The sequence below is a fragment of the Pangasianodon hypophthalmus genome, chromosome 16 (assembly GCF_027358585.1).
Source record: "Pangasianodon hypophthalmus isolate fPanHyp1 chromosome 16, fPanHyp1.pri, whole genome shotgun sequence".
In the NCBI taxonomy this organism is placed as follows: Eukaryota; Metazoa; Chordata; class Actinopteri; order Siluriformes; family Pangasiidae; genus Pangasianodon; species Pangasianodon hypophthalmus.
The window spans coordinates 21,201,067-21,214,092 of NC_069725.1; the positions used below are offsets into that span (position 1 = coordinate 21,201,067).

The 13,026-nt window shown below is 37.7% G+C and overlaps 2 protein-coding genes across 3 annotated transcripts in view; both read right to left on the reverse strand.

Moving 5' to 3' along the window:
- Nucleotides 1-5,640, reverse strand: part of selenoi (selenoprotein I) — a 16,403-nt gene extending 10,763 nt beyond the window's left edge. The window contains exons 1-2 of one of the 2 annotated variants that reach the window (XM_034311924.2): nt 5,500-5,640; nt 3,842-4,021 (exon numbers count right to left, since the gene is read on the reverse strand). In XM_034311924.2, the coding sequence (XP_034167815.2) occupies nt 3,842-3,898 (57 nt within the window). In that variant the 5' untranslated portion in view covers nt 3,899-4,021; nt 5,500-5,640. Of the gene's footprint in view, nt 1-2,308; nt 2,864-3,841; nt 4,022-5,499 lie in introns of those variants that run through there. The other variant, XM_053240616.1, reaches the window with a different exon arrangement.
- On the reverse strand, nt 5,626-11,741 carry iyd (iodotyrosine deiodinase). The gene is made up of 6 exons (XM_053240617.1): nt 11,561-11,741; nt 11,330-11,529; nt 8,716-8,913; nt 7,626-7,785; nt 7,206-7,362; nt 5,626-6,949 (listed from the first exon to the last, which is right to left on the reverse strand). Exons 2-6 carry the CDS (start codon nt 11,526-11,528, stop codon nt 6,767-6,769), a joined length of 897 nt encoding a protein of 298 aa, XP_053096592.1. The 5' UTR covers nt 11,529; nt 11,561-11,741; the 3' UTR covers nt 5,626-6,766.
- Nucleotides 11,742-13,026: the final 1,285 nt, after the last annotated feature.

Here is a 13,026-nt window from a genome sequence, read left to right on the forward strand (position 1 = left end):
CATCTGGATTATGGAGCCATTTCACTTCTGTCTTTCTGTAATCAGCGTAATGAGTGTTGGCTCCTGACATAATCAGCATCACCATCCAGATCAACAGACCTCAAACATGGTGAAATGTACTGAGATGCTGGGATTAGTAGCGTGTTATTAACACCCAAATGATGCACCATCGTATCTGCCGTCGCACCGCTGACGCAAAACACTTAGACCAGACATTTTGGATTTTGAAATCAGTGGTTGTTCTTGCGGTTCTGTTCTTGTGAGTCAATGGCGTAAGCTACCACACGCTGATCTCTAACAGAATCTATCACTTCTGTTTAACGCAACATATTAGTGCGTACACTACGAATTAAATCAGGGGTGTAGAGTAGAAATGTAGCGCGATTTGCGGCTCTAGGTTTAAACAGTCACAATATTTACACATTTAAAGCAACGAAATCCACACGTGAACGTTTAAGATTGCGTGTTCTACTTGTAGGCGCCGAACGTAAAACCAGCAAAGCGGACATTTCTTGAACTTTTCGACTCAGTATATAAATGTATTATGTTTATTTACATGCCATGTATTTTACATTCCAGTGATGCTTCAGCTGTCTAGCTGATTTCTAGTAGTGCACAGCATAGTGATAGTGTAGAATCTACTGTGTGTAGTGAGCATATATAGTGAACAGGAAGGCATTAGTGAGGCATTCAGTCTAAAGAAAATAAAACCTTTTGAGTACACTTACAATGAAGAGGAATCTGAGCAAAATAAAGAGCAGTACAGAGCAAACAGGATGAGCGACTTCAGATACGGCTACGCAGAGTCGTCCTCTCTCTGAGGAATAAGTTAGCTAGCTAGATCACCATATCTTATTACGTTACATTACATTACATTTCCTACTGCTTTCTAGGCTTGTCAATTAGGTTTCCGGGCAACTGGGTAGTTTTTATTTACCTGGAGGGGTAACTAATAAGTTTATCATTCATCCAGCCTCGCACTACAAACACACAGTGTGGTGTTAATGTTAATGCATCTATAGCATTATATTATAGACATATTAATATTCCAAACTTTAAATGCATTCAGATATCTCATCTGAAGCCACTAGTGCAGGAGCTGCTCTTTAAAGGTGCAATATTTTTCATTTCTTTCTAGTATGAATAATGCGAAGTGATTAAAAAATAGTAAATAAAGCTATTTTCTCAGAACAAGTGTATTACATAGCTTGAAAAAAAAAAAAAGTTGTAAAATTGCCTTCTGATCCGGAAGGTTTGTTCGTAATTGGATTGGCCTCCTGTCAGTCATTTTATAGACATGCCCCCAAAACCCCTTCACATCCTCATTAATCATTATGGGGAAAAGTTGCGTGTTTACATGTTATAAGTCTCAAGCAGTTGAATGTCCGAGCACTTGAAAGTGATGTCATGACAGTCCTTGTTAATGCTAACCTCTAGCTGAACCACCATAATTTTTGGGGGCGGAGCTTTGTGTACACGTGTGGAAATGGGGGCAGGCTCAATGAGTAATAAAAAAACATTCAAATCTTATTCAACTCCACTCGTTTAACCATTAGAGACCTTTTTTCCCCCTCCACCTTTAAGAAACTTGTAAGAAATTTTTAATGAATTTGAAAGTTCTAGTGCTTTATTTTTTTAGAGGCTAAATTTGAGACGAATCTTTAGAGTAACTTCATGCTCAGCCTCCAACAATACACTGAGGGAGAAAAAGACGACACAAATCACGTAGGGTTAAAAAGAAAACAAACAAGTGAGAGGAGATTAGAGAGTGAAAATGGACAGGGCGAAACTAAACACCATTATGATGATACATATTGCAAGCAGGACATTTTATATGCTGCATGACACTATCTCTAACATGGCTTTTAACACCTGAATAACTTTTAGAAAAGACAGTGATGTATAACACACCAACCACAACCATAATGCCCTGGATTGGAAAATCTGCCAACTGGGCTGAAGGCTTATTTACTCGTGTACATGTGACGTCAATGTGCTCCAAACAGAGTAAAGATCAGTTGATCATCCTGCACGACGACCCCCAAACACATGAGATCACGTGGAGGTACACCGACACCCTGCTGCATGTGATACATGATCTATCCAGAAAATCCCAGCCCTGCTCGCTCTTAAAGGAACAGCTCAGCCATAAATAAATAAATAAATCAATAAATAGATAAATAAAATCACATTTAAATCTCAGTACAAAAACAGATATAAAGAATAGCAGGAATTAAATGACATGTTGGTCTATATTCAATTTCATTAACAATTTCCTACATTATTTCCCACAATGCTCTTTGCCTACCTGCTGATAGTGTCGTCAGAGCGAATTCTTTTCTACCCAGACAGACCGACGCAGCGGCGCTTTAGTCTTTTATCCAGCTCTCTCACCTCCTCATCTCTACACTCTGCTCAAACAGATCCAACGCTTTAACTTTAACGCTAATACTGCCATCTCATAGATCACTAGCTAGCCGAGTCGAGCCTTTGCGTCGTATAGCTGCATTGCATTCTGGGACTTTGAGTCCAGCATTTGCTGCACATGTCTCCACTACTTCCACACTGGATTTCTCATTCATATGAACACCAAAGGAAAACAGCGAGTGAGAAAAGAAGCTGTTGCTCTTTTGTTTTTAAAAGCAAACAACAAAACTTGTTATCTCTTAGGTTTGTGAATGTTGAAATTTTTTTCACCTGCGCTAACAATAAAAACATCCCCCGGTGACGTCAGAGAGGCACACAGCCGCCAACTTCGGACAGGAATAATGAAACTACTGCATCCAGGAACAAATTAGCACCATGATCACAAAAAAAAACATCGGAAATACTTCGTTATGAACATATTTAATGTGTTATGTGTTCAAGGTTAAACTCTAATCTCTCAGAAGTAGAATCAGGAATCCAAACCAACCGTATCAGTCTTCACAGCAAAAAAAAAAAAAAATAATAATAAAAAAATTCTTTTTAATTTTTAAAAAAATCACACTTTATACATATTTTTTAAATCTTGGATTTATTTACATATATTTAAGAAAACTCGACGTTAAAGGATGAAAAAATATCATATGATACTTGGAGGCATTTCTACGATAGACAACGTCTACTTAAACTGTTAATGTTTAAGTGTAACGGAAAAGCTTTTTTGAAATAAAGAAAATATAAGATATTCTAATAATTACAGTAATAATAATAAATAAATAAATAGTAATTAAAAAAAAAAACATTTTAAGCTAATTTAAATATTCAGTGCAAAATTTTACTATTCATTTTTTCAATGAAATATTAAAAAAAAAAAAGGATATAATGAAAAAATATCCACCCACAATATCGCTAAAACGTATTGTTCCACAGTGTATCACAATATCGATATTATTTATTTGTCTATAAGGCGTTTTGACTGTAGCACTGAGGCTGCATCCCAAACGCCTTCATGCAACCTACACACGTGCACTGCACAGAACACGGAATAAAGGCTCCTACGCCCTACGTAGTGCACTACATGTCGCAGTGATACGGTTTTGGGATTAGGCCTGAGTGTAAGTCACTCGCCGACCCAACCCAGATGTCTGACAGGCAATTATTTTCCACTTCTAAGCTCATTCTGAGCGAACTGACAAGCTAATTATCTTACATAAATGTTGGGGAAAAATGTAAAATGTGCAAAGTGAGCTTTATTAATTGTAACAGGAGGAAAAAAGAAAAAAAAAAAGAAAAAGAAAGCTGCCCGGCTAACGCACCGTCCCATGCCGTTACTGTTAGCATTATTAGCAACTTAGCCTAACTAGCAATAGCTCTATTTGATTACTATTACATGAATTATCATATAATAAAGCCTCACCTTATATTTATCAAAGCCGGAGAGCTGCTCCTGAGTGACATATTCGTACAGAGCCATGATGACAGCGGCACCGCGGTCCGGTCACAATTCTCTGGAGTGTGAAGGAGGATCACCAGCTACGGGGAGCTGCCGGCGTCGACACCAACGTCATTTCCGGTCACGACAAGTCCAGGAGTCAAGCTGGAGTCGACATTTTAAAATAAAAGTCACGACGCGTGAACGGTGCAGTTGTCGTTGTTGTATTAATGGATATACTTATATCCATATATAAACTTATGTATACTTATATAATGGATAAATTTATAAATTTCAAATTTATAATCGAAATTTATATATTTCTGTAAAGCTGATTTGTGACAATGTCTATTGTTAAACATGCTCTACAAATAAAACTGAATATGTTGATTATATGAAGTTAAAGTCTAAGTAATTTAAGTTATACCACAGTGCCACTGAAGTCTCGATTCTGATTGGTCAGAAGATGTTGATTAATTTTCTATAACAGCAACTCTGAAAATATTTCCTGCTGCAAGGTGTTTGTTCTAATACACTATATGGCCAAAAGTATGTGCACCCCTGACCATCACACCCATATGTGGTTCTTCTCCAAACTGTTATCACAAAGTTGGAAACACACAATTGTCTAAGATGTATGCTGTAGCTTTATACTTTCCCTTCACTGGAACCAAACCTGACAATGCCCCTGTGCACAAAGCAAGGTCTGTAAAGACATGGTTTACCAAGGCTGGTATGGAAGAACTTGAGTGTCCTGCACAAAAAACACTGAACTTAATACTTGTGGGATGAATTGGAACACCAGGCATTCTTCTCGCCCGATATCAGTACCTGACCTTATGTGCTCGTGTGGTTGAATGGTCAGAAATCCCCACAGCCACGCTCCCAAATCTAGTGGAAATCCTTCCCAGGAGAATGGAGGTTATTACAACAGCAAACGGGGAGCTACTCAATATCAGTACCTATGGTTTTGAATTGGGATGTTCAATACACAGGTGTCCACATACTTCTGGCCATATAGTGTATATTCTAACTTCTATACTAATAGCCTGGAGTGTGGACTCTCCAGATAATGTAAGTTGATTAATAACTAGCTTTCTGTAGTGAGAATTAATTCATTAACATTTAGGGAAGGAGTCTCCAGTTCCAGTGCTTTGTAACAGGCAGAGGTAAAGCTGTAACTTTAAGTTTTCCACCATGACATGAGAAAGTCTTCAGGACAGAGGATGTGTGGCATTTTTGCGGGTTCTCAATAACGTGACAAGCTGCGTTCTTTTGTCTTATTAACGTCGGAACAAGTGATAACAAAAATGGACTTGTTTCACAGACATTGCACAACACTGAATGTAACTATAAATGGACAAAAATAGGTAGTGTCATTCCTTAATAAATAAGAACTGCAATCATTTTCTGTTGTATATGTCTACGTCTGCAGAACAGAAGATTCCTAACACACACCACATGCTCCTAAAACCTGTCTGGTAAAAGTGAGAAGTCTAAATCAGTGCTTTTTCTAAAAAAAAAAAATAATAATTCTATAGTGTATTTCAAACAATACCTGAGACTACAAAGTCTAAAAACTGTGAACTGTCTAGTGTATGAACTTCCTGTATGCCGTAATTATTACAGTATGATACACTCACGTGGTTAAAGGTGCCGTTCGTAGCACCTTTGTAAATTATTGCGTTGCTTCCTGTTCGTATCAGGACTGTGACGGTTATTGTGGGTTTCAGGACACCTTTATCTATTAAAAGAAAAAACTCTGCAAGTAACATAATGCACATCCATTTTAATATAACTCAAGCTAAAAAAACAGATATGGTTTGCTTTTTTGTCTTCTTACATGCATGAGACCTGCTAATGTACAAGCAAACATCAAACACTCAAATGCAACAAACCAGCTAATTATTAAGCTTTATATGAGTCATGTCAAAAATATAGGAACATAGTCATTAAAAGGTTTAAAAGATTTAAAGGTGCAGTTTGTAGTATGTTTGTAATGTTTCCAGACCTATAACAATCATATAATTTCAAATGCAACAAAAAAAAATTTGCAACAGATTTTCCATTGCAACAATACAGTTTTGCAATGGCTCTGGCTATGTGCTTCATTTCAGGCTTCTTTTTGAATTTTTCTGGGCCAGAAATAATCCCTGCTCATACACAAAACAAAGCTGCTCAACTCTGTGTCATTTGCTTAAAAAAGTATGTATCATAAGCATCAGGACTTAGAATATAAAGATTAAGACTTGGCAATATTTATATTGCAATTTACCAAGAAACTAAAGTACACACCGCTCCTTTAACAAATTATGACACACAGCTAAAGTAGCTTTTTTTTTTTTTTAGAAAAGAGATGAAGCCGTTAATCCGCTGTATGGGCAGTCGAGGTAAGTGTGTGTAGTGAGGACTTACAGAAATTGTGCAAACCGATATTCAGACCTCAGACGTAACTACAGTCTTAAGTGCTGCACAAGAGTTGCACAAGTGGGCGGAGTTTGACAAAAACAAAGGCGTGTCTCGGTTACATTCAATTTCTCACTCAAGCGAGGAGCAGTATTAAGTCCGCATTTTCTATCCCTGATTTTTTTTTTGGTGGCTTAAAGGAAGGAAGTGCTTGTGTTTTGAATCAGTGAGCTTAAAAACCTCATCCTGGCTGTTTTTCACTCAAGAAAGATCCTCGGAAGCGTGAACTACACACGTGAGTCACATTAACGACTGCGTAACCTGAGTCTGAACACGTGCGACTTTCTCACATGCATAAAATCTGACCTAATTTTTGGACTCAATTTGCTAACTCTGAATACAGCTAACATTTCTTCCCAGTATATAAACATTTTGTTGTTTAAATTTTTTCCCGATGTCTATTACAGAGATATTATGAATCTGGACAGGTGGATTTTAATGACGTCACACAAACACCATGATGTCCTTAAGGTCCTTGCGTGAGAGATCGGGCACGGTGGCGTCCGGAGCGGGGTAGCCGACAGGAAGTAGCATCAGCAGCTTCTCATTGGCTGGGCGGTGGAGGAGGACACGGAGCTGCGGCCCACAGTTTAAAGGTGTGGAGGTCACCGTCACCAGACCCACGTTCTGAAGATTAGAGAAGAAGAATAGCATATCAACAGATAGCACTTAAAGCAAAATGTATTATTTCTTTCACTTACAGTATACCCTTCTAACCCATTATATCTCTAATACAGTCTGTTTCCTGTTTCCTCTTAGTGCTTCTGTTTAGTAAATTGCAACCATTTTGACACCGAAACACAGATATGTGGCGAAAAATGTAAAAAGTACATGTGTATACAAGTCCACAGTGCGTACGTCTTTGTGTAAGTATTCTCCACACCTGCAGAGCTGCTAGCAGGAGCCCACACGAGATGGACACACTAATCTCGTTGTAGTAATGAGTCTTTTTCTTTCCATCCGGCATTATTCCGTATGTCTGCTTAAAGATGAGGATCAGATAAGGCGCCGTGTCGAGATACTCCTTCACCCAGTTAGTCCTGTGGAAGAAAATATTATAGTTTAGAGCTTTGTTGTAATATTGTCTTATTTGGTTAATAAAAACATGCCTTGGCTGGTTACATTTGAGGTTAAGGGAACATTGTGTGTGGATTTTATTAGCTGTTGACATTATAGAGCTTAGCCACAAGATGGTGCTAGTGGTACAGGGGCCTAGGAATTTATGTAAAGAAATCTAAGTGAATTTTGGCAATGATAGTGACAAACACACACACACACACACACACACATGCATGACCTTTACCGGAGTCTGCGCAGGTCGTGAACCCATTTATCTCCCATCCTCTGTTTGTAGTTGATCTCTTCCTCCTCTTCCACAATCTCTCGGATTTTGTGTTTGGTCTCGGGATCAGCCACGACCACAAACGTCCAGGGCTCGGTGTGAGCACCGCTTGGGGCCGTGCCTTATACACACACATACACACACACAGAGGCACAACACGACACATAAAACACACAAATATTTCTTGGTCTACTATAGGAGGCCATGTTTGCACTCTAGCAACTTATCCAGCTAAGCGAAATGTTCATTATAGTTTTCTGCTTATTTTTATAACACAAAAAATACAAGTAACATTACAACTAACCTGTACATGATCTCACTTCCAAGCAAAAGCTGAAAACACTACATTGTACAGTATGGTATAAAAAGACTTGTTTATCAACCGCATAATCAATAGCAATAGTAAATCAACTGTCATGGCTGCATAAGGAATAAATTTGTTGATTACTGTCTCAAAGTGTTTTATTCGTCTTATATCACAGCAATTTGTCAAAACTAACAACTATTATTTATTAAAGAGCAATACATCGTACTTTTTATCCATTTCTAGTTGCATTTAATGTTGTGTAATGTCCACAAAATAAGTTAGTTCCTATTATCACTTATGTTATAGCAGCTAGAAACAGTCATTCCCCATTCTCTCTTTTTTCTCTCTCTTGAAGTTATTAAGCCAAACAAAGCAGCTTGTCATGTTACTGAGAAACTGGAAAGCGCAACGTTCCTGACTCTTACTAAGCGCTGACACTGGAGACTCCTTCCAAAAAACGCTAAATAAACATGTCCTTATAGAAAAAGTCATCATATCAACTATCACATGGGTTTTTAAAAATCTGTTTATATTGAGTGTATATTAGAACGAGCGTATTAATATAAACCTGTGATTTGCCTTGTGGCCGGAACTACTTTCCGAGCTGCTAGTTATAGAACGAGTATTGAGCGTCATGGCTGTGATACAATAACATTTATCCAACTGGATCATTATTTGACTATAGTGTTTAAAATGTTAGCAGTGTTCAGGACTTTGTGAGGCTAAGAGCCGTGTGGTGAGTACCTGCAGCGCGTATCACATTATCGATCACCTCTCGAGGCACGGGTTCTGGGCTGATGAAGCGGACCGATCGGCGCTCGTTCAAAAGTGTGTAGAAGTGTTTGGAGCGCTCCAGCATTTCTTCCTCGGGGTAGCGACGAGGAGTGTATGGAACGTGGGGGAGATCTTCTGTCCAATCATCAACTGCCCAATCATCATCTTCTACAGAGAAGAAAACGTGACACCGAGCTGATCACAAGCATGATTAATAAAATACACTGACACCTGGCCATTTTATCAGGTACACCTACTGTAGATCCAAATGTGCTTCTATAATTACTGAATGTAGTCTATCTGTTGCTATGTACAGTCTATCAGCATTCCTTTACTCCATCCATTAATGGAAATGGTCCACCATTATAGATATATAGACCACTGACTGGATATAATTTGCACAAGTTTTTCATCTGATTACGTGCAAGTTGTTACTATAGAAACAATAATGTATTATAACCAGTGCATTAATATAAACCTGTAATTTGCCTTGTAGCTGGAACTACAGTCAGAGCTGCTGTTATAGTAAATTAATCAACACCTTCTGACCAATCAGAAGCAAGAATTCATCAGCGCTGCGGTATAAAACACATGAATGACTAACTGCACTGGTATAAACACACACAAAGCTATTCAAATATCTCAAAATGTCTCTGCATGTACATGGGCACTGGTAGGATAAATGAATTAAGCAACCTTTTCTATGTAGGAATTTCTGTCTCATGTGAAAAAACAGAGAATGATCTCTTGTGTAAGACGTTTTCATGGAGTCTAAATCCCGTTCTACTTCGGATGACTTCTCTCCATGGTAATTCTAACCAACTGGAATGCAGAACCTCGTCCTTGACTTCAACTTCACTTGGATCTGTAGTTACAGACGTCATTGTCCTCTCAGAGCTTCAGCATTTGAGGGCTGTTTAACAGAAATTTGTAAAAACATTGATGGGAAAATGCAAGATTAATTCTGATAACTAGGAAACAGACTTCTTGTCGTCCTTGATTACACTGTAAGAATATTATGTGCTCGATCTGCAGGTCTGATGAAGAGGTCAGTTTTCACTAAAACACTGCAATCATGTAAAAACTCATAGGATGCACTTTTGTCCAACAAACTCGGGTCACTGTTGGGTCACTGCATGATGTTCCATGTATACGTATACAGTCTGTACTATTTTATTTATTCATTAGGGCTTTTTATTCTTGAATCTTCCACCCACAGAATCTAAACTGCTATACAACAATAGTAGTTGATAGTACCTGATAATGATCTTCAACATTATCATATGGTTTTAAAAAATATAATAATTACAGACCCTTGGGAGTTCACAAACCTTGCTGTAAGAGAAAACAGTTTGTGGTGTTGAACATATCCGATCATTATTTATCTTCAGTCAGGACTCAAAGAAGAGACTTTGCTCCACACAACATGCTAATCTGCTGCATATTATTATACAGTACTGTGCAAAAGTCTTAGGCACATGCATAGAAATGCTGTAGAGCAAAGATTCATTCAAGAATAATGAAACTAAATGTTTCTACATTAAAAAAATACTATGAGCAGTAAACAGTAATAAATGAAACAAAGTCAATATTTGGTGTGACGGTCCTTCGCTTTGAAAAAAAAAATAGTAGTGTCGCATACAGTTTGTGCAGTTTTATAAAGAATTTATAAGGTGTAAGTGTTACTGAGCATCTTGCAGAAGCAGCCACAGTTCTTCTGGAGACTTTGACTGTCACACTTGCTTCTTATTTTTGCAGCAAAACCCAGCAGCCTTCATTATGCTTTTTGTCTGAAAAGTGTCTCTTATGTAATATACTGCTTTCTTTACTGACATACAAACATTTTTCTGTAACATTTAATTTTGTGCTGTGCGTTTGGAATCTAAAATGTTTTTGTACTGAATCAATAATGCAGAAATCATAAAATAAAAATCTGTAACAAAGTTTGTACTAAAAAAAAATAGGGTGCATAAGACTTTTGCACAATACTGTATGAGGTTTTTGAAATTAATTTTTTTGGGCACAGACTCCATCTGATCTTCATTTATGTAAAACTAGACCCAACCACCTTGAATGCCAAGTCTTAGTAGTGTATACACAAGCTGCACTGCTGCTTCTAGAGCTAAATAAACAACATACAGTAGATAGGAATTCTGACTCTTTTCAGTGAGTCGGTTCACCTCACCAATATGAGCCGACTCTTTCGAATTTCAATGAATGCTTTTCAATCACGGTTGTGATTACCTGTAAGTGTGTTGAAGAATCGTGTATACACAAGGCTGATATATAATCAACGAGAGTGTCATGGTATTTCCAAACAAACAGCTGTTTGGAGATGCGAGTCGGCTCCCAGTGTTCACTTAAAAGATCCGAATCAAAGAGTCGACTCGTTCGAAAAGGACACATCACTACTATGCAAGTTTTTTTTTTTTTTTTTAAATTACAGAATATCAGTATGCAGGCTATGGTTCATGGTTCCGAGTTATTTCTAAGCTGGAAATAGATTAAAAATGTGGGGAATAAAGTCAATATTCGAACACACTGTAAAGCAGGTCGGTTCGGTTCGGCTCGGTTCGGTTCGTACCGTTTTCTCTGCCGCTGATCTCGGTGTCGTCCTGCAGGTCCTCGTCCACCCACGGCCGGGCTTCTGTCCCGCTTCCCGCGCCGCTGGAAGACTTCTGAGCTGAGGAAGACTCCGACCTGCGCCGCGTTTTAAGGATGAAGGCGATGACGACGCACAGGATGGCCACAAACACCGGAGTCAGAGTGGAAATGAGAGCCATGAGGACAGGACACAGGACACAGGACAGGACACAGGACAGGACACAGGACACGGGACAGGACACAGGACACGGGACAGGACACAGGACACAGGACAGGACACAGGACACAGGAGGCTTCAGGAGAGCTGAGGAAAGTTAGAGGCCTGCTGGACTGTGAGGGGAAAGTTACAGGGGCGGAACCTGTTAATGTTTCAACCACTCTCTCCTTCACTCTTTCTACTCCTTTATCTCACTCATTAGTCCCGTACCATCTCTCTCTCTCTCTCTCTCTCTCTCTCAGGTTTTCAGTTTTCATGTGCTTTACTGGCATGACAAATAATTGTACATTTGTATGACCAAAGCAGGTACAAAGGAAGAGTGGAGTAAAAACAGGAGAAATAAAATAAAAAGACAAAATAAAATAAAATAAAATACTAATAGATTAAAATAAACAAAACAAAAAAGTGCAATGTACATAAATTAATACATACAATATAAAGCCACTATATACAGAACATAATATATATATATATATATATATATATATATATATATATATATATATATATATATGTAATATAATGTAATATATTCTCTCTCTCCCTCTCTCTCTCTCCCTCCCCTCACGTGCATACAGTATGTGAGGAATGTAACCACATGGCCTGCATGTGAAAATTAAGTTAGGAAAATAAATGAATTCTGTTTAAAATCAGGTGAACAATAAATTAATTGCATGCATTAAAAAAAGAATCATGTAGGTCACATATGAAAAAAGTAATCACATTAAAAAATGACATGAAAATAAATGAATCATGTGTAAAAAAAAAAAAATTTATATTAAAAAAATTTCGTGAAAAATAAATGGTCCCTGGACCCTGGTCATGGAGTTTCCCTGTCCTGAATATTCTGTTGCGTTCCTGCTAAAACACCTCATTTTCTTTTCTTTTCTTTTTTTTTTTTTTATACAAAGAAACAAAAGAGTATACACAATACAAAGAACAATTAAAAGAGTAACCTACACTTTATAAATATCAAATAATTGCTCTGAAATGTGTATGATGTACTTTATAATGCGTGCGAATTCATTAGAAGCACTTTAAAAGTATTTCTGCTTCCTAATGGTTTCCTAATATAGCAAAATAAATAAGCTGTTATAAAACAGCAAAAAATATCAGAGCTCAGTAAACAGATAATGACGCTATAATGTTGCTATAAAGATACTGATTCTATACATAGAATCTGGAAATGTAAAGCACTCACGTCACATCTGAGGATGAATTTTTTTTTCATAATAATTGACTCATATTTGATTTATGAGAGATGAGCGCTGAGTCCATTTCCTGGTACAAATCATCATCCTAATAGTAGTCCTTCCTCTCAGTAGCATTCCTCTTATTGGAAATGAGGTTGATTGCTATTGCTGTGTGGTCGTTGTGTTTACGATGTAAACAGTTTGATAGCTGAACAACACAAGAGCAAGTATTAGTGTTTTTCAGTACAATTGCTCTGACGTTGGTCT

Bases quoted from the DNA above. Each gene is read 5' to 3' on its own strand.
- iyd (XM_053240617.1), bottom strand. From the start codon at position 11,528: ATGGCTCTCATTTCCACTCTGACTCCGGTGTTTGTGGCCATCCTGTGC. The intron at 7,786-8,715 runs GTACTCACCACA...TGTGTGTATAAG, and splicing joins TAATGTGATACGCGCTGCAG to GCACGGCCCCAAGCGGTGCT. The intron at 7,363-7,625 runs GTAAAGGTCATG...TTTCTTCCACAG, and splicing joins CACGACCTGCGCAGACTCCG to GACTAACTGGGTGAAGGAGT.